We start from the raw sequence: 25,006 nt of genomic DNA, 5'->3' as shown, positions 1-25,006 counted from the left end.
TGTAGTAACTGTTTTTAAAGTGACAGACTTACAGTAAAGTGCAAATCTTTAGGGTTGCCATTATCTTGCCAGAAGTTGGTCACGTAATCAATCTTGCAGCAACACCATCAGAAATAAGTTGGATAATAAAAAACAATACTAAGAAATTTGTAATACTTTTAGACTGGTTGTAGATCACTTTTAAAAAGCCATTCTGAGGGTAAGAACTATTTATAAAGCAGACATAAATATAAATATAACAAAACATCACCCAAAATACACTTTAGTCTCTATTTAGAAATTAATAATTCACAGAAAAATAAACATTTTGACATTCTCCCCATTAAGGTATTTCTCTAACGGCTTTGCAGATTTTTGTGTATTTAGAAACATTTTTCTTTGATAGATTTGTAAATTTAGATTTTTGTCCGTTCTTCTTTACAAAATTTACATTTAAATTTTGCCACAGATTCTCAGTTGCATTTAGCTTTGGTCTTTGACTGGGACTTTCTAACAGATAAATGATTTGAACTAAACCATTTGCTTCTATTTGTTTAAAGGTTTTACCCAGTCGGGGGGTGTACATCCTCTCCAGCCTTAAGTATTTTGCAATCTCTCTTCCAGGATTATCACCTTTTGAACTCTGTCCATTATCAAATTAACTTTTTCTTTCTTCACTCTCCCTGCTGAAGAAATGCATCCCCCCAACATGACCCTACCATCATTATGTTTCGTAGAGTTCTGAGTTTAGGGTGATGTATAGTGTTAGGCTCAAGGTGCATGAAGACCAAAATGTCAAATTGTGGCTTCATTTCACCACAGCACCTTCTTTAATATGCTTCCTATAACCTTATTTTATATTACACTTCTTATGGCTTTCTGTCAACAATTAACTTTTCCTGGCTGCGCCACCATAAAGGTCAGAATTGTGGAATAGTTATCATGGCAACAGCTTCTCCTGCATAAGCTGTTGGTCTCTGCAGGTATTTCGTTGTACTCATGGTCCTCTTCATTGCTTCTCCTAGAGCAGCTTTGGAGTTTAGTTGGATACCCATGTTTGTTTAAATTTGTGGTCTCTGTTTTCACAAGATGGTTTGAGCAGAGCTCTATTATATGTTTAAACCTTGTGATATTTTTTTATAATCTAACCACTCTTTAAACTTTTCCACAACTTAATCCCTGGCCTGTCTAATGTGTTCCTTAGTCTTGATTAGGCTATTTATTTACTAATTTTGAACTTGGTTACATTGGATTTTATTTCGGGACATCAGAGGAAAGGGGCTAAATACAAATGCAAGTTTTGTATTTGAATTTGAAAAGGAGGTTTGAAAACCATGTATCCTTTTCCTTCCACTTAATAGATTTACTTTAACTTGGTTTGTCTTTTAAAATTTCAATTAAATATTTAAAAGTTTGTGGTTGTAATGTGACAAAATGTGAAAAGCCTGTAGGATTTCCCCCGTGTTTTTGAAACAGTTGTGACATTGAACTTACCTTCACATTCCTGTTGTAAACTCTAAAATTGCTAATCTAAGAAATCTAGGAAGAATTTAGAGTACCTATGTATTAATTTTGGAAAAACAGCTTAAATTGGGTTGAGGATGATAATTTAATGTGCTGCCAATTTACAGAACCATTGTGAGGTCTGGGGTGTTGTCATGTAGTCTTGCCACCATGCCAAGTTGCTTGCATCCTTCTACCCTGTGAATCGCTACCTCTCCACCCTGTCAAACCAAGAAACTGAACATTACCGCTGGGGCCCGAGGACTTACAGAACCCCAGTTTCAGAGCGAGGAGTGGGAGGTGAGGGAAGGATTAGAGAGGAGCTGTCTCTGATGTTATTTAATCTCAGAGGCCAGGGAGCGAGCCAGCCGGAGCACTCCTGATGCACATCATCAGCCTCTGATGACCAGCCAGGAAGATTGGGTGCCTCGGATGCTACACTGCAGCCAAACGCCCCCGCTGCAGAGCACCGTCTTCCTGTCCGGCTCTAACCAGTCGGCAGCTCAATTTGGCTGATGGCAAGCGTGCTCAGTCAGGGGAGAAGTCGGTCCCGGATGATTTCTTCCTTCCCTGCTCGCCTCTCCTCGAGGCTGACACCCCTCCCCACCTCAGCCATCGTCCAAATGTGCTTCTGTCCTCCCTTCCCCTCCCACTGCTGCCCCCCACCTCCTCCCTCAGCATTATTACACCCCCTCCTTTCCCCTGATACTCAAACACCCAGCCATCACTCAGTTGCTCACGTTATCTCAGGAGCCTGTCTTGCTTCACCCTCCCACCTTACCAGCCACCCTCCTCTCTTTTGCTTCCTGGCATCCCTCCATCCCCCCACCTCCCTCCCAGAGCATTCCAGCGTGACAAACCACACGGGATTTCACAAGTCCTTTAAAGTCTGCTGCCTCTGGGAACCGGCTCGTCTTCATGCAACATTTTAGTATTCGAGGGAATACGTGACTGGGGAGGTAACCAAAGCTGTTACATTTCTACTGTCTCCTTCAGATTGTTATTGTTGGGGATAAGTTCCTGCCGCATAGAAAGTCGCCATCGGAGGATCTTTGATGATTGTTCTTCTCATCTATTAAACGTGTCTTTATTTCCATCTTGTGTATCAAAAATTTTCCGTCCAAATACATGTTTTTTCTTTACTGAAGCTCTTTTTTTTTATTTTAACACATAAAAGCATCACAACAACGATATACAAATTCTTAGTAATCTTTAAAACCAAAAACACATTTACACATGCAACAATAGGGTTTAAGACAATGAGTAACTTATTGAATAACTTTGTCTTTTGGAATGTTTTAATGCCGCTTTGCAGTAGACTGGACTGCTGTTTTACTCCACTGAAGAAAAGTCCAGAATATACTTTAGCTTCAGAGCAAAATCTGTCTACCGTCCCGCATTTAATTCCAGATTTTCCACCGTAGTTTACAGTACTTCACTGGGATTTCTTCCAGCTTTCATATTAACCTTCAGTGACCCCAAACAAAACGGTACCAAAAAGATATAAGAATTGGTATAGTTTTGTGAGAAATAAAAGATTGAATTCTCTAGGGGAATATGACCTCCCGTCAGCATTTAAGTATCAGGTGCCGATACTAACAATTAGAAGTGCAGCTCACTAATGCAGGACAATGTGCCCTGTTCTGGAGTGTGTCCACACAAGCTCAGTCAGTCCCCATGCCTGCTGCCGCCTCCACACTGGTATACACAGTTTTAACATTACACACACACAAAAACTGCTGGGTTATTTCTTAAGTCAATTGTTGAAACAGAAGTTGAGTGTTTTTTTTTTTTTGAAAATCAGAAATCACGACCAAAGTTTTATAGACTGGCAAAGAGATTAAATATGAGCGTATAAGGAATGTATCAAAAAGAAAAAAAAAAGTATAAATTGTCTAGAAACCTCCCAGTGTGTAATTTCTAGAACATTGTAGTTTGCCAAAGAAAGTGCCAGAGTGATCACACCTTTTGGCACTGATTGTATAGTAATGCAGTGCTGTTGTTCCCCCAAATGCTGCTGTGCACTGCCGGTCAGAAGGCTACTATGCTTTTGATTTGCTTAGAAGTAAGACAAATTTAGTTGTTTGGAAAGATTTCATCTCATAAAAAATTAAACCGAGCTGGAAATTAAAAGGTCATCACTTATCAGTATTGTTGTAGTGACATGCATCCTAACAATGTCTTTCTTTTCATTTTTATTTTGTGTAAATACAGGTAAACAGTGAGGCAAGATCATTGTAAAACTAAGGTTACGATGTCAACCTGATAGCTGTGATAACACTGCTGATGTCAATGCTTTGTGTCAATGATTAATGCTGAAGATGAAGCTTGCTAACTAAATGTAACGCTAGCCCTTTAGCTGCTAAGACTACAGTAAAATTTAATAGGTAAACTACTTTCATTATTTATCTTGATTTAACATATTTATTTCAAATATAATACTCTACCGTTTAGTTTAATTTTTGTGTTTCAAGCAATTATGTACTGAGGAGAAAAGTGCCCCATGTAGATTAGATTGTTTTACTTGCCACACATTTAGCCTGTTTATTGCTAAGTAGTTAGCTCAGGCTAATGCTAGCTATGTTCAACAGACCCACTTTGACCAAAGGCCCAGTCGTAAAATCAAATGGAGAGGTCCTTTTTATACTGTTTATATAAAGTTATCCAACAGTAGTCACACCCCTGGTGAATCAAGCAAGTCCTAAAATAACACTAAAAGTTTTTTTTTGTTTTTTTTTCTGAATATATTTCTTCTGGCTGGAAGCAGAACTAACATTTTAGCCAATCTCCTGATTCGAATCTCATCAAAAACATGTGGAGGGAGCTAAAGATTAGGGTTATGGTGAGGAGACCTTTTCATTCACTTTGCGCTTGTCACCAATGATTTCACGGGAAATGTGCAAAAAGCTGGTGAGCAATTACAAGAGCGAGCTGATTGCTGTAATGCTGATATTTTTTCCCAATAATTATTGGTATGAAAAAATTTTGATCTTCCTTAAAATCTAAATAAAATTTGCCAATTTTTTTTCCCCCACAAGATTGATACTCCTCTTCTGATCATTTTTAATGAAGGATGAATAGCCAGGTTATAATTTATTATTTCAACCCTCTCTTTGTTATCGTTAAAACATTTGTCATTTTAACCAATATTTTCAGTTAAAAACCTACTCCAGTGTCTTGACATTGGAGACACCCTATTTTGTTAATCAACCAAAGGTCAGATCGCCTGTGTTTAACTCAAGATTGTGTTAGCAAAATAACTTGAATTTAGTGTTGTCTTTTTTAACCCAGCAGTTTTTAGAGTGTAAACAGAGCTAAAAGACAATCCTAGAATATGACTCGGTTTGGGGCATAAATGTTACTGAAAGGTGAATATGAGGAATGATCAACAGTATCAGTTATTGCTCCAGAGTAACAGGTGTTTGTTTGATAATTGATTCTTGTGGCCTCTTTGTTTTTGTCAGATTCAGTGTGTTTGTATGATTGTCTGTTTGAGTTCTTTACACAGGGCTGGCTGTCAAACCTACAGCCACGACACTGAAAACACATTCATAGACACCAAAAATATACATAATGATACTGTCAAAAGGTACAATAATTACACAGGAAAAAAGGAAATTACAGAGTTAAAACAACACCATTATGTTTTTGTTTATCTTTGTGTCTGTCCACTTGTTTTCCTTGCGTCCTCTTCAAAAGTGTTTGGGCCGCGTTACGTGCTGTGTGTCCATGAAATTCTCCTGTCAGACAGTCAAGAGTCCTGCCTGTCGTCCAGCTGCTGGATGGGCGTCCGCTTCTCATTTTTCTAAAAGAACCACCGAAAAGCTTCCCCGTTGTTTACCGGCGTCCTCTGTGAGAGACAAAATGTGAAAAAGGAGGTTTTAATTTGTGGACTCTGAGGTCAAGTGAAGGTCAAAAGAAGGAACACCTTCAGAAATTTCAAAAGCAATTAAAAGCAAAGTTTTTTTTATTTTTCAATTTTTAATTTTTTATTATCAATTCAAAAATTAGAAACAGTCTGAGTAAAGTGAAATCCCTGAAGGCACTTGAAGCCCAACCACCAAGTGTTTCATCAGAGAGCCAGCCAAGGTGATTACATGCACGTCCCACCCACACCCAAATAATCATTACCCTGGATGAAACATTCGATACAAATTCCCATGGAGCAACAATGAGGCATTTAATTACTGTGAGCTGGAGCCGCAGTGAGGGGGAACAGAGCATCATTTCAATTTGAGCCCGCACCAACAGTTGCCCCACCTCTTTCTCTCTAAAAACCTCCGTGCTGCGTGTCCTGAAACTCATTTAGAAGTCAGAGACGTGAAATACCAGAGTCTCCTTCCAATCCCCATGACCAATTAGCATATTTTTTTGTATGTGTGCGAGTGTGTGAGGGAAGAGGGTTAACAGAGGGGAAACGGTGCATAATCACAACTAAAATCATTTTAGCTTGAGGAAGGGGCAATTTGACATTTTAATACCAAGTGTCATTGGTGACTCCTTAAAGGCTGATGACGGCTGCAGCATTATCCTTGAGTTCACAGGCTGTTGACCAAGCGTACTTGCTAACCTCGTTTGTTTTCTGCTTGGTATTTTGGGTTTGATGAGGCTGCTCTTTAGAGTGATCAATGCAGTTTGGGCTGTACTGTGTGCGTGACTGCAAATTAAAAGGTATTCAAAGTTCTTATATTACTACTACACACAAAAAAAATGTATAGATGTGATGTTGAAAAATATGGTTTACATGTTTTATTTCTGATTATTATGAAAGGTCAGCTTCTAAAATATATTTCTGAGGTGATGTGCGTTAACATGTGTCTTAGAAAGTGTTTTATTTGTGACATAAACTTGTAAGTTTGCATAGAGCAAACTTGCCAGTTTTAGATTGAATTTTGAGTGGTGCCAGTCATTGTTGAAAACAACTAAATTAGTCACAATTTTATACATTAATATTCAGTCACTTTTCCCACTAAATAAATGTACCCAAATCATAATCTGCGTTTTTCTTGAATCTTATGGAATGACAAGCTACTGCAACAGAAGATCACTCATTTCTGTGGTTGGCACTGCAGCCATGCAACTAAATTCTAAAATGAATTAACCTGAGCAACAGCAAAAATAATGTCTGCAAACATCTCCTCTGATTATGATGCCTCCGACAAATCATCCTGGGTAACATGTCCCACTACTTGTGAAAGAGTTAAGAATAGATCACTGCGGATGTGTCAGTTGCTTCGGAAAACAATTATTCCAAGACACAACGTACAACTGTCTATTCGAATGGACAGCAAAAGCTCATCACGTATTTCGGGAGCAAACATTCTGTAAAAATCATTTACCATAAAACCCATATATTCACAACATATTAACCAATTACTATTATCCTTCCCAGTGAGTAACAGAGGAGCCCAGAGCAGCAGGGGCCCATCGTCACCAATTTAAATCCATGAGGGAAATGAAACACCATCTTATTTGAAGCAGTCAAGATGTTCTCACACATCTAATGTCGACCTTTTGTGCTCCTTTTTTTTTTTTTTTTTTTTTTTACCTATTAGCAATGAGCTGATTATTGCTGCATGTCACTGTGACTTCATTAATTTACATCTGTCACGTTCTATCCAGTTTAATAAATTACTATGTGAATTTTGCTTGTATTTTATAGAGCCAGAATAACTGAAAGGATGTCTGAGTGACATGAATAAAAGGAACTGTCTAGACATTTTTTTGAAATCTTCAAGTATGAAGAAAGAGAAAATATTTTACTGATAGATTTTCTTCTGTAGAGAGATGTGGTTGCATTGTTACTCTCGTTTAATATATGCTGTAGTGGCTTTAACATTTGTTTAGTAAGGAGGCAACAAGATCTTGTGACACAAGATGTCGAAACATTGAAACAATATTTCTCGGCAAAAGAAGTTCCCTCTCCTGAACCTCTCTGAATTTGCTGACAATGAGTGATTTTATGTATTTAACGGAGTCCAAACTATTATTAATATGCTACTATATTATATTATTTCACTGCATGTTGCATAACATGTTATAATGTAAGATTACTGTTATATTTCAGATCAGCCTTCAACACCACCAACCCAAACGTCCTCCACCAGAAGCTCTCCCAGTTCACAGTCAGTGGATCATCAGCTTCCTGACTGACCAGCAGCAACAGGTGGAAAACATCTTCTCCCAAACAAGAGCCAATAAAACTGGCAGTTTTCTCTAACTTCTCCTGTTCTCTATTTACATAAATTACTCAGGATGAAACTCTTGAAATTTTCAGATGACACCACTGTTATCAGTCCCCTCCAGGGCAGTGATGGTTAACTGGTGTTGTCACGTTCCCTCCATCCAGAACTAAAGGTCTAGGGACAGGAAACATTAAAAACAGAACTTTACACTTTCTCTAAAAGGAAATGTTGACATATTGAGAAAGTTCTGAACAATTTGTTCCATACATCCATAACAGTGAACAGACAATGAGTGGTTGGCTGTTAACAATGCTGAAGTCAGCTTCACTTTAGAGTTAAATTTTGAGTTGGGTCTTTACGTTTCATGTAGAATGGTAGACAATACAAACAATTTGTAATATTTTAAAAGTACTGCACCTGGCTAACTGTTAGCTGCTAGCAATGCTGACATTACTGGTTTAGATTCCTATTGCACTAAAGGGCTATTTCTCAGTTTTTTATAGTGTCGCAAGAGTACATGTATCATCATTAGGTTATAATACCAAAAGAAAAAATCTAAACTGGATAATTCTAAACTTATAGGTTCAGTAAAATACAACTTGTAGATCTAATTAGTAAAATTAATGAAAAAAAGGGGATTCTTATTTATTTATTTATTTTTCAAACATATTGCTAAAATCTTGTTTTATCCTCATGGACGTTATATTGTTTATTGTATTATATCATGAGCTGGATGTATTGTTATGCCCATAGGGTTAACTGTTATTTTCTTGTATTTAACTTATGCAAACTTCAGTTTGCATAATTTGTTTTCTGTTTAACAACTGCAAAATGATCACATCTGAAAAATTTGTGCAAAGAACATAACATAACACAGTCCTTTGTGAGGGGAAAAATAACTAACACAAGTTTAGCCAGTTGAACATCTTAACTTTTCATGACCTCTTTAGACTTTAATAAATCAGTACGGCTCTACCAGAACACCAGACAATATGCAAGCAGAATATTCTGTCTCCCTGCCTGCCTGGACATATAGAATATTTTATCTTGCACTGGTAAAATAGTGAGAAATGTGTAAATAGGAAATTATTAAGTCAATGTAAAAACTTCTCAGCTGATATATTTCTTAAAATTAAAACTAGATATGCTCTGTGATTTGTAAAATTTTTAGCCCATCTGTATTGTAATTTTTCCTATCAAGGCGACTCTGCAGAGAGCAAACCCGACTAATGTGGAGGATACACATCTGCACCTTCCATGGTGGATCTGCAGGGGCACTTTAAAGGCTTAAGCCCATTTCTGTCAGCATTGTAATGCCTGGGGAGCTGAAGCAAAGCAGAGAGTGAGGCGAGCCAAGAATGTTTATCCTGATCCATATTCTCACATTGATCAATCCCTGGTGGAAGTGCGGCTCACCAGAGACAATAATGACCCTGATCCGGGCACTCGGCATGTCTCTGTTTTGTTAAGTTCCCCGCGTTATCGATCCAGTGGGGCTCTTGAGTGCTGCTTGGATTCACTCCCAGGCCATCTCTCCTCAGCACACAGCAGTGACCAGGCACAAAGAAGGCTCAATTAGCACCGGCTCTGCGTTGTCTGCTCCTCCACCTTCAAAATCACTCCATCAACTGGTAGAAAGGGAGGAAGGAAGAGAAAAGACGGGATAGGAAAGCTAGAGAAAAAGAAAGAGAAATTGAACGATTGAGGAGAAGGGAAGCGCTGACCGTGTTACCTGGGACACAGGAGCAATGCCAAGGTTTTACCTCAAATCAAGACTCTGAAGCAGCGGCTGCGCCTTATGTTAATGACGCTGCCTCTGCAGGAAAGCATACAAAACAACCCGGCTGCAACGACACACAGAGGAACATAAGAGACAATTTTCTGCACAGGCTGTAAATGCACACACAAAAAAGTGGCAAACTGACTCCAGGAGACGGAAGAATTTCACTAGACCTCGAATTAACCCCACCACATCGCCACAGTAGGCAGGGTATCCTAAAGTGTCTGCCGGTGGCTCTGGGTGATAACAGCACAGTAAAACTGACATGTGGTGGAATAATTCTCCGCTGATTCTGGTGAGGCAGTGTGAGGTCTCTGGGCTGCCAAGACGCCCTGTGATCCTAACCGAACCTGGCATGTGCCGTTAATGTTGCAGACATGTTGTCAGCTGATTTGGGCAAGGTGGTGGAGAGACATTATTGGCTCGTACGGGAGGGTGACTCACAAGCAAAGTCAAAAAAAAATACTAAAATGGTGCTCATATGTGCTGGGGACTTGAGCCTTCAAATGCAATCTTAAGGATCCAACCTTTGAGTCAGGTCCAAACCGTTTTCTATCCACACAAACAATAAAAATGCATGAAATGTCCTCAACCTCCCAGCCCACCGAAGCCCCGCTCTTCTTATCCCCTGCAGCCTTGGCGTCACTCTGCGCCGGGGCCAGAGATAAACCACTCAAGACGATGAGGATGATAATGGCAGACGCCGCAGCGCCTCAAAATTCAATCAGCGCCTGGACGTCAATGCGGATGAGTGTAAAAGTGAAATATGTTCGCCAGCGTGTGTTAAAAGATGCCACACAGGGCTCAGAGAAACAACAGCAAGAGATGTGGAGGGCCATGAGGAAAAAAGGAAAAGAAAAGGAGAGAGAGAAAGAGAGGGGGAGCGAGAGAAAAATGAATATAATGTGTTTCAACTGCTCTGCTTCCCAGCACAATCCCACTGGCATTTTGAGCAGCGCTACTTTAACCACAGACTGTGAATAAATTACCCTTTTGAACTCAGGGTGATTGCAAATGTGCCCCGGTTTCTTTTGAGACATGTCTGGCACTAACCCTCAGCCAGCCTTGTCACAAAGGCCCCTTCACTGCCTCTCCCTCCCTCCCTTCTACAGTACTTACAGAGCATACACACAGGCAGGCATAACATCATAAAACTTTTAATTTCCTGTAATTGCTGATGAATTTTCTATTTCTTTCCCAGCCACAAAAGGTGTATTTCCACAGCGAGAAGCTTTTCCAAGATCCAGGGTAAAATTCTGGGACCATTTCACCCTTTTGGTTTGAGAGCAGGAACCAGAGCAAAATCAGCCTGCCAGGGTACAAATAGGGCCAGGTAGAGAGGTAGCACATTTTTCTTAAAAGAAATTTCACTTCACAGAGGCACTGAAATTGCCCTCTGTGTCTTTAAGAAGCTGCTGCTTTTTCCAACAATCCTTTCTTAGAACAATGCTTCTCCATGCTGTAGATTGATGTTTACAACCGTTCACAGGAATGTTGCAGTTTGACTGATAAACTCAACACATCCTTCTGAGGTTTGTTCATTTCTGCTGCCACTAGTCTGATGGAGCTATGTGGGGGAGGGGTGATCTGTGGGGTAGGAGGACTGAATCTCCAAGGAGTCGCTTTGTGGAAATAGTCTACGCTTGTCTTTGTCCTTAAAAAAAATCCAAATCCAAACATCATTTTCTTGATACTTGATGTTGCACGCCTTTTTGGTGGCTAACAAACTTTTAGCCACCAAAAAACCTTTTTATTTTTATTATATTAATTACAATGGTAGCCATGGGAGGCTCAAGGGTTTGTTAATCAAATCACTGGTCAAAGCAATGATTTGTTTCTGACGGAAAATCACATTATAATGTACTATAAAGCTCAAAAAAGTCAATTTTGCATAATTTATTTTCTCTCCCCCAACACCCAGTGGATACATATTTCAACAATATTTGAAAAACAACAATAATAAAAAGAAAGATGAATTGGTCTGATTTTAATTGAAAGTAGAAGTAATTCATGTGATCGGCTGACAGTCGGATCATACAGTGGAAAGGCCCATAACAGATGAACAGAGTACAATAAAATGTCACAAGAAGTTCCAACATAATTCACTTTTCTCCATTCAGCTTTTGGTTTCAAGGTGGTACGCCATATGAAGGAGTTATAAATCTATAGTTTGAAAAGGTTATCATTTCTCTCACTATCTTTCCTATGGTTTAAAGACATTTTATGAATTTTATGCCGATATTCAAAGCAAGGATAAATGCAGTGGCCGCTGAACCACTGCTGTTGTTGTTGCTGGCTGACCACTTATGTCCAGTCAGAGGGCAGAAAAAGAGACATACAAATATTTGTAGCACTGAGTGCAGAAAGTATAGAGATTGTAGCTTAAACTGCAGTTTAAGTTAGAAGTGGCTCATATGTGAAGTGGTTGCCTGCAGGCTGGCTCCTGGAACAGTAGTCTGTTATTCTGGTGCCTTTAGAAACATTTACAAAGGCAAAAACCTAGAGAATTTTGTGCAATAAATTCATTGGTATAGTTGTAGTAATCAATGTATAATTTAAGCAGAAGCAGAAGTTTGTTTGAAATTGAAGCAGTTTGTGTGAAAGATGTTTGCAATAAATACCAAGATAGTACAATATTTTTACTCTCAAGGTTTCTTGAGAATGCTTACACTGCAATAATTTGTCAAAAATCTAAATAAAGGTGGAAGATAATATAGAGATTTGGGAGCTGCAGAAGGGGGGAAAGGAATTTCAGCGAGTAACATTAAGCAGGTTGAATAGGAGCCAGCGGGAGTGAGGCAATGTGTTCCCAAATGCTCATTATAACTCATGGCCCATACATTACTGTGACAATGTCCATTATTTATTAGACTCCACACTGGGAAAGAGCCCAGTTTTTATGACCACAGTCGCCTGACAGGCTGCAACCAAAATAAAAATAATCACCACTGTCACACACACGCAGACGCGCACAGATTGTTCGACACTTCTTAGTCATTGGCACTGAAAGTTCAGTGTGCAATCATTCCAGAGTGGTCAAATGACACCATGCTTTTATTGATTTCAACTTGTTTTTAGAGCAGAAAACTGGGAAGAGACAAGAATTAATTTGTTTCATCAGTCAGTCAGGGGGGCACTATGATAGCAAGCCAATCATTCACGACCGGCCTCCAGCGCTGATGGAGCAGGAGTGGAGCAGCTGAGAGAGGTTCTGGGGTGCAGTCACCCTTAACTGATGTGTTTTACATATCCTGTCACTTTATTCTGCAAAAATATTGGGGCGTTGCTGAGCTCAAACGTGGAAGGTATCGCAATCCATCACCTGGAGAGCTCGCCGGTGCTGGTGGGAGGGGGTTGAAATCTCATCTGGAGCCTTGTCACTGTTATCCCAGCCACCCGAGGGCCGTTTATGAGAGGCACTTCTCCAAGGCCGCCATCGTGGTGGAACTCATCTAGGCGTTCACATGAAGACGGCCAAAATGCAGCATCACACCGAAGCACTGACAGACGCTGCTTTGGTAGCAAATACAGGCCTTTGACAAACAGTTTAAAGGATGTCTCTCAGTAAGGGAAGCAGTTTCAATTACCCAAAAAGTTGCTCAAATTCACTGAATGACCTCCACAAAAAAACTTGCACATTTGTGCATTTGTAAGTTGATTGCATTAACATGAAAATAATTTTTCAGTTGTTTGTTATCTGCAAAAGTAATTCAAAGAGACACATATTTTTTTCATCAGTGAAATAATTTGAACTTTTTTTTCATTTATAAAACTTGAAGATTTTTATTTTTTTTATCAGAGCATTTTCAATTTGTATTACAATCTACATTAGCAACAACCTGACAAGTTTTTAGTTGATTCCCAAGCTTAGGCTTGGGAATCAACTAAATCTACAACAATTCTAAATAAAAGGACACTATCAAAAATCAAAACAAAAAACTGGACTGTATTAGATAAGGATGAGGAAAAAATAACACACTTTCATGCCATTTTGCAGGAATCTGGCAGAGCTTCCAATTTGATAAACGCATGATAGACGATATATGTCTGACAATAATGTAGTGGAGGTGGATACAATTTCGTTTTTATGCTTCTCTAATTTTAAGGTTGTCCTAAAGCCAGAAAAATATTGAAATTGCTTCCTTTAGGTGTTCATAAATAGAAAATAATTTCATTTATATGAAATAATATTTAAGGAATCTGCCTGAGTGAAGAATTACCACACATGTCTGTTTCTTTTCTAAAGCTCCCTTCCTGTCTGTCTGTTCTTTCTCTTCCAACAAGAGGTCAAATCTATCTGGTTTTACAGTGACTAAAAAGCCACAAATCCAAATTCATGTTTGTTATTTAATGCTATGCTTTTTATTATCCCTCAGCATGTTAGGGTTTAAACGAGAGAGGATCAAATGCAGCTCAAGCACAACAAATTCTGTGAAATGGCCTTTTAGTGTAGAATCAATAGGAACATATGTGAAGCAAATGCTAAGTTTAGCATCACCATTGGACAGCAGCGCTTTAGTTACAAGCACTGTGAGCAAACTGTTAACACCGAAGAGTAACACATTAACTACTATGATTTATAGATGCAAGTTTTAAAAATATACACCCCTTCATATTTGAGGCTCCAGCTAATATTCACCCTTATTGTATCGTTATTGTACATTATATACTACATTGTACCATTTCACTGCAACCAGGTCTCATCACACCCCTCACATTAATATAAAAAATAAATAAAAGATGCATAGCATTGTCTAATTTCTTTTGTTTCAGACCCCAAACAAATCTATTATTACTGGTATAATGATGTTTTTATTTCATTCAACATTTATTTGTTATTCTGATTCTCAAACACAGACCAAAACAGAAATGTATAATTGACACTCACAAAAGTTAGCAGGAGTTTTCAAGTGCTAGATAAGCTCCTCTCATCATAGAGTAAAACAAAGTGAACAGCCCACTATGAGATCTAAATTAGTCAGGGTATCATCTCTGGTTACCAGCCTGCAGCCCCTTGTTCAGGCATGCTTTTCTTAGGCTACGAGCAACAGCTGCAGGAGCGGCAACACCACACTGCTCTGTCCTCTGTCCTCTACATTGCAGTCCAACTTGAATACAATACAGTGAAAAATGTTTAAACTTCCCATGATTTCAGCATGTTTTGGTTCCAAGGAGCCAGACTATCTTGTAATCTTCTAAGGTGGTCATAACGCAAAACTGTCAAAGCTTTCTTATCTTTGATTGCTTATGAAAAATCAACCAAAGTCCAAAAGAAAAGCAATCTATTTGGACTTTGGTTGATTTTTCACAATTTTTTCCTCCAATCTGACCATCACAGCATCTTTGCAATTAGTACTTGAAAAGAAAATGGCCAAGTGCAGAGTGGGCAATAATAATCTAACTACCCTAGATTAAACGTATCTTAAAGTCAGGACCTTAAAAACCTTAAATAAGATGCTATTTTATGTCTGTTGTCTGTCTTCTGAGTTTTTCATAGAATAAATGCAGAGAGGGAAGAAATTATGCCTCTGTGACAAGTAATGTTTATAATAAGGAACTGCCTAAAGATAGGTTCTTTGCTAAGTCGTCTGTTGCACAGACACAACACAGTTTTTTTTTTCTATTTTCCTCTTTGGTGCGTCAGCATTGGGTGGCTCAATTCCACTGAAAAAGCTCAAGAACTGCTGAGAAACATTTCAAAGCAGCCCGACTCCTTGGAAACAAACATTGCATTTATTAATTTGGTAATATCTAGTGTTTGGCTATTGCACATCCCTTTCACATCTGTGCATCCCAAGTGAAAGCGATCAAGGTGTAAATGTCCACTGATAAGAGGTCCATACAGGTCCTTATTACGCCTCGGTACCATGATGTGGCTACAATGCAACGACTAGCCTTGAACAAGCGATCCTTTCAAGCAAATCTAGCTAAGTGTACTGCGGATGTTTTGGAGTAATGAGGAATTTGGGTGATTTTAGCTGACTAGGCATTTATGGATGGTGGGAGGGATGGCTTATGATGGTGTGCTTAAGAGCTATGGCTGGGGGAGGAGGGGTGGTCACAGGGGGAGATTAGGCTGAGGGGCAATGAAGGAAAACCCAAATCCATCTCCATCTCAGAACCATCCTAAAGCAGATTACTCACTTCAGCGGCAGAGGAAGAGAGAGAGAGAGAGGGGGCAGCAGATGAACGAGGAGGCAGTGAACGAGAGAGCAATTAGCCTAGATGCAATTTCGGCACAGTCCCCTGACTTGATATTTGACCTTTAGCAAGAGTCTCGCCAAATATCGCCCGCGAAGCGCCGACAGACCATATGGCAAAGTGCTGCTGGAGGCTGAGATCAGTGCGACTCGCAGCCTCTGTATGGTAATGGGAGGGAATGTAATTACAGCGCACTATTCCTGTAGGACGTATATTTCGCCAGCCCGCAATAGGAGTGGCTTTGCATTAAGTGGGCAATGAAATGGAATGGACCCGGTATTTCTGAGCCTGAACTGAAAAATGTCTCTTTATGAGCCAGTCATGATAGAGAGAGAATACTTTGTTAAAAAAAAAAAATCCTGAAATCCAAGCTAAGAAAGAAAGCAGCTGAACCACAATAATTAATGTCACAGCAGAAATGTGTCAGTTGCTGGCAATGGCAGAACTCCTGCTGAGTCAGATACGCCACAGTGAGGAGAACAGGTTTAAACCCAGAGATAAGAGAGGACAAAATGCATGCAGACACCAACCAGTATGACTCAAAAAAGCCCTAAAACTTAGACATCAACAGGATAATTAACAAATGAGGGTGTAAACAGATCATTTACAAAATATATACATGACCTTTAAGAGTTTTGTTCGAGTTTTGCATTGATGAAGATCGGTGAAAATAATATGGCATATATTAGTACATTCAAATTGTGTACAGTTTCTGTTATAATTATTTATGACCGTGAATATTAATATGCAGTTGTAGAGAATATGCTCTGAAATTCCATTATTTACCTCCAACATAAATAGATAATTTGGTAACATCTAGAGTTTCGCTATTGCATTTATTGCATACACTTCCCTTAGGTAGCTTAACATGACATTATTGGTAAACTTTCTTCAATTAAATTTCACACTCCCCTCAAAATTTTTTGGCATCCCCAGAAAAAGGGGATAAAAAGCCCCAAAAATGAAATTACCTTCTACTCCACTAGAATAATCCCACACACAAAAAAATCAAACCTTCAATTTTGCTACATTTATCCAGTGAGGACAGCAATATATTGAGAGGATTTTATAAAATAAATCAGCAGTTCAGTATTTAACATTTATTGACAAATGTAACTGGAAGATTTTTGTCATTTACACTTCACTGTACAGAACGTTTTAATTAGAAATCCATGTCTTTATGCTTTTCTGGTGTCAGTACATGGCAGGGAGGCCCATTTTTCCAAGCGCTTTTCAAAGTGGAAAAAATAAGAGAACATGATATTCAAGTCACATCTATATACATTTACCTGTATAAATTGGGGCGATTGCTCCAAAAAAATAACCACTTAGCTAAAAAAGCCCACAATAACAATAAGAAACGATTATTTCAACAAGAACTGTGATTTAAACTGGGAAACTGAGCAGGAAAAAAAAGAATAAAAAACACATTTTCAGACATTTTTAGACATATTTTTCATAATTAGCAACAACTGTTGAGAGTCTCATATTAATCATTTAGTACTAGTGCAAAATAGGTAGAGAATATATGCATTTCAATATACATTTCTTTTTTATTTTTCTATTCATCTGACATATTTCAATAAAAAATTGTTTTATTCTCTAAGAGTCAGTCATAACAAAAGAACAGATGGGATGTGTGTGCCTTTCAGTTTTCAGACCAAGATCCATCTCTCGCTGGCGACAACAAAGTAGAAAAAGCAACTCAACTACTCTGCTAACTTTCTTCTTATTCTAAACCTTCTGTGCAAATATAAAACACATATGAGAGGCAGTGTATGTAAACACCAAACTCCACACACACACACACACACACACACACACACATACACACGACCATGCACACAATATTTGCCCAGTAACAAAGCCTGAGCCTTTTCTACTCTACTTATATTCACAAAGAAGTACCATTTAACACTAAAAAATGCTTAGTAACTGTGCTAAATTATTATGTGTGAAAAACGTTACCTTACCTCAAACAACATTTTTAAAGACTTTTAATAATTCTCAACCATAAGAAGTGGTTTCGTATTACTGTGTTTCTTATGATGCGCAATCAAAAATATTTTACAAATTGTTTATTTACATAACAAATTATAATAAGGTTTTTAGAATATTTAATGTAAGAAAATGCGATTTTATTTTCCTCCTGATCTTAATTTTTACCAGAAAAAAATTGCATCCATCGATCTGGACTGCACAAGCAGCTGCACCCTGCTACCAAGTGACCACTGTTTTTTTTGTTTTGTTTTTTTTCAAATTGCTGTTGTGCCGAAGAATTTTTTTCTTTCACCAGCCAACCTTGAAGATAGAATCACAAGTCTAGAGACCAATACATGTTCATTGAGAGGTGATACAATAAGATCCAAACCCTCCTAAGTTATTGAACATAATCTGCTAAGGTATTTTTTTTATACTCTAAGACATCCACTGAAAACTCTCCATTCTCCCTTCCTTTCTTACTCTCCCAAATTATCCCCCTTAAACTATTGTTAGACCTTGAAACAATTGCTCCTACTTGTGAGAGAGCAGTATTTTTATTTTATTTTATGAAATTACATATTTAACCACTGGTTGGCAGCAGAGCAAATGCAGGGGTCAGAGTGTCTCTTTGTTCCCTTTTGCATCAGTTATATATAAATATAATATACAACAAAACAGTCTGGATAAGCCGCACATGCATACTCAACACACTTTACAATAAATAAAATGAATCTTAAGCTTTTCCACATGAAAGTGAGTTTTTCGACTGCGCAAAAGATTTGCAGAGAAGCGTAAAAATGGATAAAAATATTTAGCTCTGATTAAGGCTGCAGCTGGTTCAAAGACTTTCACTTTGAACTTTCACTGCTCACAATCAATTTTTTTTTTTTATTTTTGCAGAAGTGATTCTGCAGGAACATTCACAGGTGAAAGGTCACTCAGTGGCAGTTTTTCTGGGGAAACCATAAGATTTGGGAATTTGGCCTCAATTTTAAAAATCAAGTAGGAATATCCTTCATGTAGGTAAAGTCTGCATCCAACCCGTGTTGTTTAGAAGATATTTATGCTACAAATATTTTTAAAAAAATTGCAGCATTATTCCAGATAATTTAATTAGTTACCTAAAATTCAAACCTGTATGAATGGAGGCTGGAAGAAATCAAAGGATCACCTTTAAATTCAAATATTTTGGTAAATAAAATAGAGTGTGGAGGTCTTTCAATTTCCAAGACAGACGATTAGGGCAGCGTGAGCAGGAAGAAAAAAAAGTGTTCTAGGACAGGCGCAAGGGAGGAGCAGTTTGGCTACCTGAGGGATCCGGTCTGGAAATCCCCAATCTCTCAGCCAAGTCGCAGCTCTTTGAACAGCGAAAGTCGTCAGCCAGCACAACGACATGTGGGTGTAACGAAGCGAGGGCTAAGCGAGGCAACATGCTGCCAGTTCTCTGAAATGTTAAATTGAAATGCAAAGTAGGAGCGGGTCGTCTTGTTTAGAGCAGATTTCTTAGCATCTGTGTGGGAGTCCTAAAACTTGGAGGGTCCACACGCAAATCTCTGCATATTTAGAGTAAATCAACATAATATTTAGGTTAGGATTGGAAGATACACACAGCTGAAGCGGAGTTTGATTTTGCTCAGGTAAATGAGAGATAAAGCAATCTGTTCTTGAAAAACGGTGAATAACAAAAGCTCCATTTCAGGAAATAAAATTTTAAAACACACAAAATATTAGCTTTCACTAAGTATCACGGTTCTCAGTACGGCTTCTGCATCACAATAGTTATAGCAGAATTATTAGCATCATTATTATTATATGTATAAGAAGTCAATGATAATTAAAAATGTGTGTCTCACTAACAAGAAGTAATCAAAGTTTAAGAATTAGTTGGTATTAAGTTAAAGGCCCAATAGTTTTAGCTAGCGCTGCATATCCTAAATGCCCTTGACTCATGTTTTGTTTGACTAGTGGTTTATTATAAAACCTTACGATTATAATATCGAGATTAAGCACTGTAAAAAGCAAAGATTTAGTGATGTAAAAAAGGTGTGACTGTATTGATTTTTATGCAGTTTTACCTTCATATCAAACAGAAATAAATATTTCTTCTGGCATAATTGCTCTTTGTTGACAGTCAGCAGACAGGAAATGGGCAAAGAAAGAAGGGAAGAAAACATGCATCCAGTGTCAGGACTCAAACCCACCTTTAGCTGCTGCTTTTCCACTACATCTTTATCAAACCGTAAGTAAATCTGACTGGAAGTTCATCACAATTTATCAGGAACACAATTTGTCACAGCTTGTGTTTTAACTCCATACCCACCCTGTTGCCCGACCTGATGGATTATTTGGTTATTTATTTATTTATTTATTTATTTATTTATTTATTTATTTATTTATATTTTTTTTGAGTTTTTGTAATTTTAAACAACATGTTGATCAACATCCTTTTTCTGGCAGTCAGCTTTAGACAAACCTTCAGGACCAATCCAGTGGGTTCACCTGACCACATTTCCTCTGTGCGGGTCACTCTTTGTCTGGTGAAAACTTCATGGTTTGCCTCAGTAAAAACACATAAAGCACGCGTGTACAGTGTCCGGGACACACGTCTGGGAAAAAAAACAAGCACACAGAATGAGCTGCAATTTTGTTCTTGCCAGAACCACAAACGTCAATGTGCTTCATTGGGATTTCATGGAGCACACCAAGTCAAAGTAGTGTTGTTTCGTGGAAGTGAAATTGTACTGTTTTCATTTTTAAACATAAAAATCCCCAAAATTTGTATGGATTTTTTCATCTTTGGCTAATCTTAACAAGTTAAACACATTGATGGACTTCCTCTTACGGAACACACAAACCAAGAGATTTACAACTTTAGGGAAGTGCTTGGAAACCAGGACCAACTCTATGTTTCCAATATCAAAGTTTTTCATTTTATGCTCTACTCAGTATTGGGGTTTTCAGTGAAACTTAGCATACTGCAGTATGCTAAGTCTGAACTGTTTTGTGAATTTTAAACCTTGGTTCACATTGAAATACAAAGTGGTGATAATGTTGAATAAATAAGTAATTGCAGAATCCTAAAATAGTTACTTATTGAGAAATAAGTAAGAAAGCCAGCTAATATAAACTGTAAAGCATAATATTCTCACTCAAACAGTTTCTGATGAAGCTGAAATAAAAATCAAAACTTGATCAACAATTTAATACAGAGCTATCCCAAGGAAACTCCCACACTGCCAAGTCATTGCTGCTCAACAATAATCAGACAGGAAAACTGGTCACAGTTTGAAAAGACACAGGCTGCCCTCTGAACTGATTGAAATTACTTCTCTCCCCTTTACAGAATGCCTCAGACAGTGCATTTAAGGAATGTCAACAAACTGCGGACGCCGCAGTGGTCGAACAGCTGAACGAGGGGAGAATCTCCCGCCGCTGTAGTCAAGAGGGAACAAAATTAATCCACCTGATTGTGGCATTATAAATCCTATCCTCTGCCGGAGGACCACAGGGTGACTTCACACCTCCATGACACACTTGAACCTCAGGGCATCTCAGAAAAAAAAAAAAAAAAAGAAGGAATATCTTTCTGGGCATGGTGTCAGATGCTCATCATGAAATATTCATAACCTGAGACCAGAGCCACAAAAGACGAGGTGGCAGCCTGAGAGGATTTGACTTGCAGAAATGGAGGTGCTTAAACCGCATTGACCAGTTTCTCTCATCACAACTTGTCAGTCACAAATTCACCTCATCCACGTCACTCTTTCCAGACTCAATACCACGGAGCCGCTCTCTTTTAACTTAAACACTCAAACCTTTCACTTTGCTTCACACTAAGACAACTGACTAAAACCGAGAAAAGAAAGAATAAAGAAGAATTTGATTATATATGAGAGCTCCAGTTTAGCTGCGAAAATTCAATATCATCCCTATTTTTTGAACATGTATTGAACATGTAGGCTACAGAGATATTAAGAGTATGCTGACCAAAATAAATGTTACAGACAGAAAAAAAATATTAATTCAAAGAAACATATTGCACAATTAAACACAACCTGAAAGAACATAGTTCTGTGTATTTATGTCTGATCTATCTTCTTAAAACCCAGGGATTAATACAAAGTCAACACTTTGATAGAGTAGCCTTGGTCTCCTTCAAAACTGTTTTATCAGTTGCCATAATAAACTAAACTTGACTGCATTGTTTCATAGCTAGAATTGAATATGTATTTTTGACTTATATCTATATGAATGGATCAAACAGACTGCATATTTCTGCAAATAAAATGAGACTCTATTTTGTAAATAAATTTACAACATTTATTGTGAATTGGTGCTATGTAAATACACTGAATGGCATTTAATGGCAGTTTTTAGTACACTGCGATTCTCCTATGCACCAGCACACACAGTAAATAGAGGTTGTAACAGTCTATTTTTAATAGGTCATATTAGTAAACAAACTTTCTTTCGCTTTCCCCGGTCATTTTAAGCTTTTGGATATTTCCTCCTAACTGGAGAAAAACGTGAGTCTGTTTTTAACCAGAGAAAGTTTCCAGAGAAAAGGTGCAGCACACGGCTATGAGATTGCGAACAATAGTCAACAAACTCGATCAATGACAGCTTTAAGACAATGTTAAATTTTGTAGCCATACAAAGCTTACATTTTATGCGAAATATTAAAAGTCAGAAGCCTAATGTCTTTATTGATTTTGTTATTTACAGCCTGTTAATAAAAGTCCCCAATAAACATAAAAAGGAACAAAGCAGGGATATTATTGTCTAATAAAACACATTTTTTGACCTTTGTTTGAAATGAAGGAATATTTTTCATTGTAGCATAAATGCAATCCAAAGTATTTTGCTCGACACAGTCATCATCTCCTGATTTCCTACATGTGATATAATTACATACAATTATAAACATAAAGATTGCAGTTTTGCAGCCTGGTTGCTGATGAATCAAATATCTGAATGGATGTAGTCTGTGCAGGCAAAGATCTGCAGCTGTAATTTAGACGACTGTATGCTTAAGACATCAGAAAAGAATAATATGAATAATATATTTACATTCTGGTCTTTATCTGCACAAACAATGTACACCCTTTGTGCCCTCAAAATTGGATAAAACCTATGAGTTTTAATTCTCATGAATTAAACAGATAGGTTTAATTCACAAGGTTTGAGTCTAAAACATCACTGCCAGGCAGTTAGCATTATCTCTTCTCTGATACAGTTTGCAAACATTATGGAAAATTGTTTTGTGAGTATTTATGTTGCGTTGTAGCTATCACCACAAGTGTCCAACTCTCAAAGACCAGAGCTGTTTGCGTGAAGTGCCAGTGGTTTTGCAATAAGTTGGCAGCGATCTCACATAAGCCATAACTACGGTATGTCTTTCCGTGACTGTCCCTGATGTTGCTTATTATTTACATGGATTCATGTAAAAAATATGCATTCGTTTCTGCTTCCTTTCCTCCTTCAACAAAATGTTGAACATGTCTCGGAATGTCTTCATTCCAAGACGCCGTCCTCACAATATGTCTTGGAATGAATGGGAATCCTGCCGGAAGCTTTTGGTTATCTCTGCTTTGTGGCCAGTGCGATACGGATCCTCTTCCAATGGTACGACGGACAAAAGTTAAATGAGCAGTAAATACAAACATGATACGATTCAATTCACCTCTCAACAATAATTAAGTCTGATTCAGTGAGTTTTGATTTAATAGAATACAATAGGATGTGATACAATCAGTTCGGATAACGCAAGAGAATAGTGCTTTGTGACTTACACAGCATAATTAGTAGAAACAGAACATTTCTCAAGAAGGCCTGGTTCTATAATACCTTTACATAAATCACGTTGCTCTCATTAATCGGACACTTTGCTGTCTCAAAAACAGAAACTGAGGGAACAAAATACACTGGTCAGCGTTGTTTTTATACCAGTTGCTATAAAATAAATTGTTTCTTTGGGAACATTTGTGAATTGCTCTGCACTAGACTGATGAGGTTCAAATGTACTAAGTGATCTACGAATTCAAGATGAAGAAACATGTCAAGGCTAAATGCTTTGAGAAAGCATTTAGCCTTTTTGATTTCTATCTAGGTAATGTTAAATAAAATATTTATGACAATGATTTCAGCAAATTTGTCTTTCAAAGAACAAACACACCATCATATCGGTTATAAAGAACAATAAAGTCAATGTTTGGAAGGAGCCATCATAAACCCTGATCTCAGTAAATCTGTGGGCAGATCCATCCATCCATCCATCCATCCATCCATCCATCCATCCATCCATCCATCCATCCATCCATCCATCCATCCATCCATCCATCCATCCATCCATCCATCCATCCATCCATCCATCCATCCATCCATCCATCCATCCATCCATCCATCCATCCATCCATCCATCCATCTCTCTAAATCCAAGGATGATTTAGAGAGAGACCAATGGACCTGACTGTCATGTATTTATACTTCAGAAGAAATCCAGAATAGAAAAGTAAACATGAGAAGTTAAAGAAAAAATAATAAAACAAAAAATATTGAACACATACCATCCTCATTATTCTGGCATTCAGTAAGTATAAACAAATTTGATCAATCTAACTGGCCCAAATAGCAAAGTTTTGTCTGATTTCATGTCAGACTGAGAAGAAATATTTTATGTCTTGTTTTTAAAATGCGGATACAAATTTCTGGTTTTTACTACACATGTACTTAGCTACAATGTTCAAAATATGTGAATGGATGCATGACTCGGGATTGAAAGGTATTTACTAGTTAGATTGATACATAGGATTTTGCATCATTTCCTCTCCTGATTTTCAATGGATATTGAATAAAGTTGATGTTTATTTAGTAAACTGATGTTAGCTTCACTCTCACATGTCCCAGTTGCAGTATATCTATAGCTTTCTGTTGTCAAAATATGAAACAACAAGAAATACAATAAAAATAAAATACAAAATCGTGGTGCAATACTCTGTGCATCTTTACTGAATATTTTCCTCTCAGACTTTCTTTTTTTTTTTTCTACAGTCTCAATAATGACGAGATACCTTTTAACTTCGCAGCCCGAGTTAACATCAATAATTTATTCTTATCCATTTAAAATTTAAAGCGCCGCACATTAACGTCTTGCCACACCTGCTCCTTCACGCTGTCCACCCTCCACTGGGCTTTTTTTTTACCGCTGTCCCCGTCTCTCTCTCTCAGCTTCTCCTTACGCTATAATGAAGACAATGACAAGTCCTCCTTCTCTCCACTGAACCACGGATGTTAAATGAAACGATGGCAGAGAAGGCGATAGACCATATAATGTAAGGCCATCGTCCAGACGCCTCCAATTACGCTTTGGCCTTAA

The 25,006-nt window shown here is 37.9% G+C and overlaps 1 protein-coding gene across 1 annotated transcript in view; it reads right to left on the bottom strand.

Moving 5' to 3' along the window:
• Positions 1–2,585: 2,585 nt before the first annotated feature.
• cxxc4 (CXXC finger 4) overlaps positions 2,586–25,006 on the bottom strand; it is a 34,651-nt gene continuing 12,230 nt past the window's right edge. The window contains exon 3 of the mRNA XM_055041363.1: positions 2,586–5,332. Coding sequence (XP_054897338.1) covers positions 5,288–5,332 — 45 coding nt within the window. The 3' untranslated portion in view covers positions 2,586–5,287. The remainder of the gene's footprint in view (positions 5,333–25,006) is intronic.

Source organism: Poeciliopsis prolifica, unplaced genomic scaffold, assembly GCF_027474105.1.
Source record: "Poeciliopsis prolifica strain line A6 unplaced genomic scaffold, Auburn_PproV2 SCAFFOLD016, whole genome shotgun sequence".
NCBI lineage: Eukaryota > Metazoa > Chordata > Actinopteri > Cyprinodontiformes > Poeciliidae > Poeciliopsis > Poeciliopsis prolifica.
The sequence above is the reverse complement of the archived record's forward strand: the minus strand, read 5'-3'. Positions and strand labels throughout refer to the sequence as shown.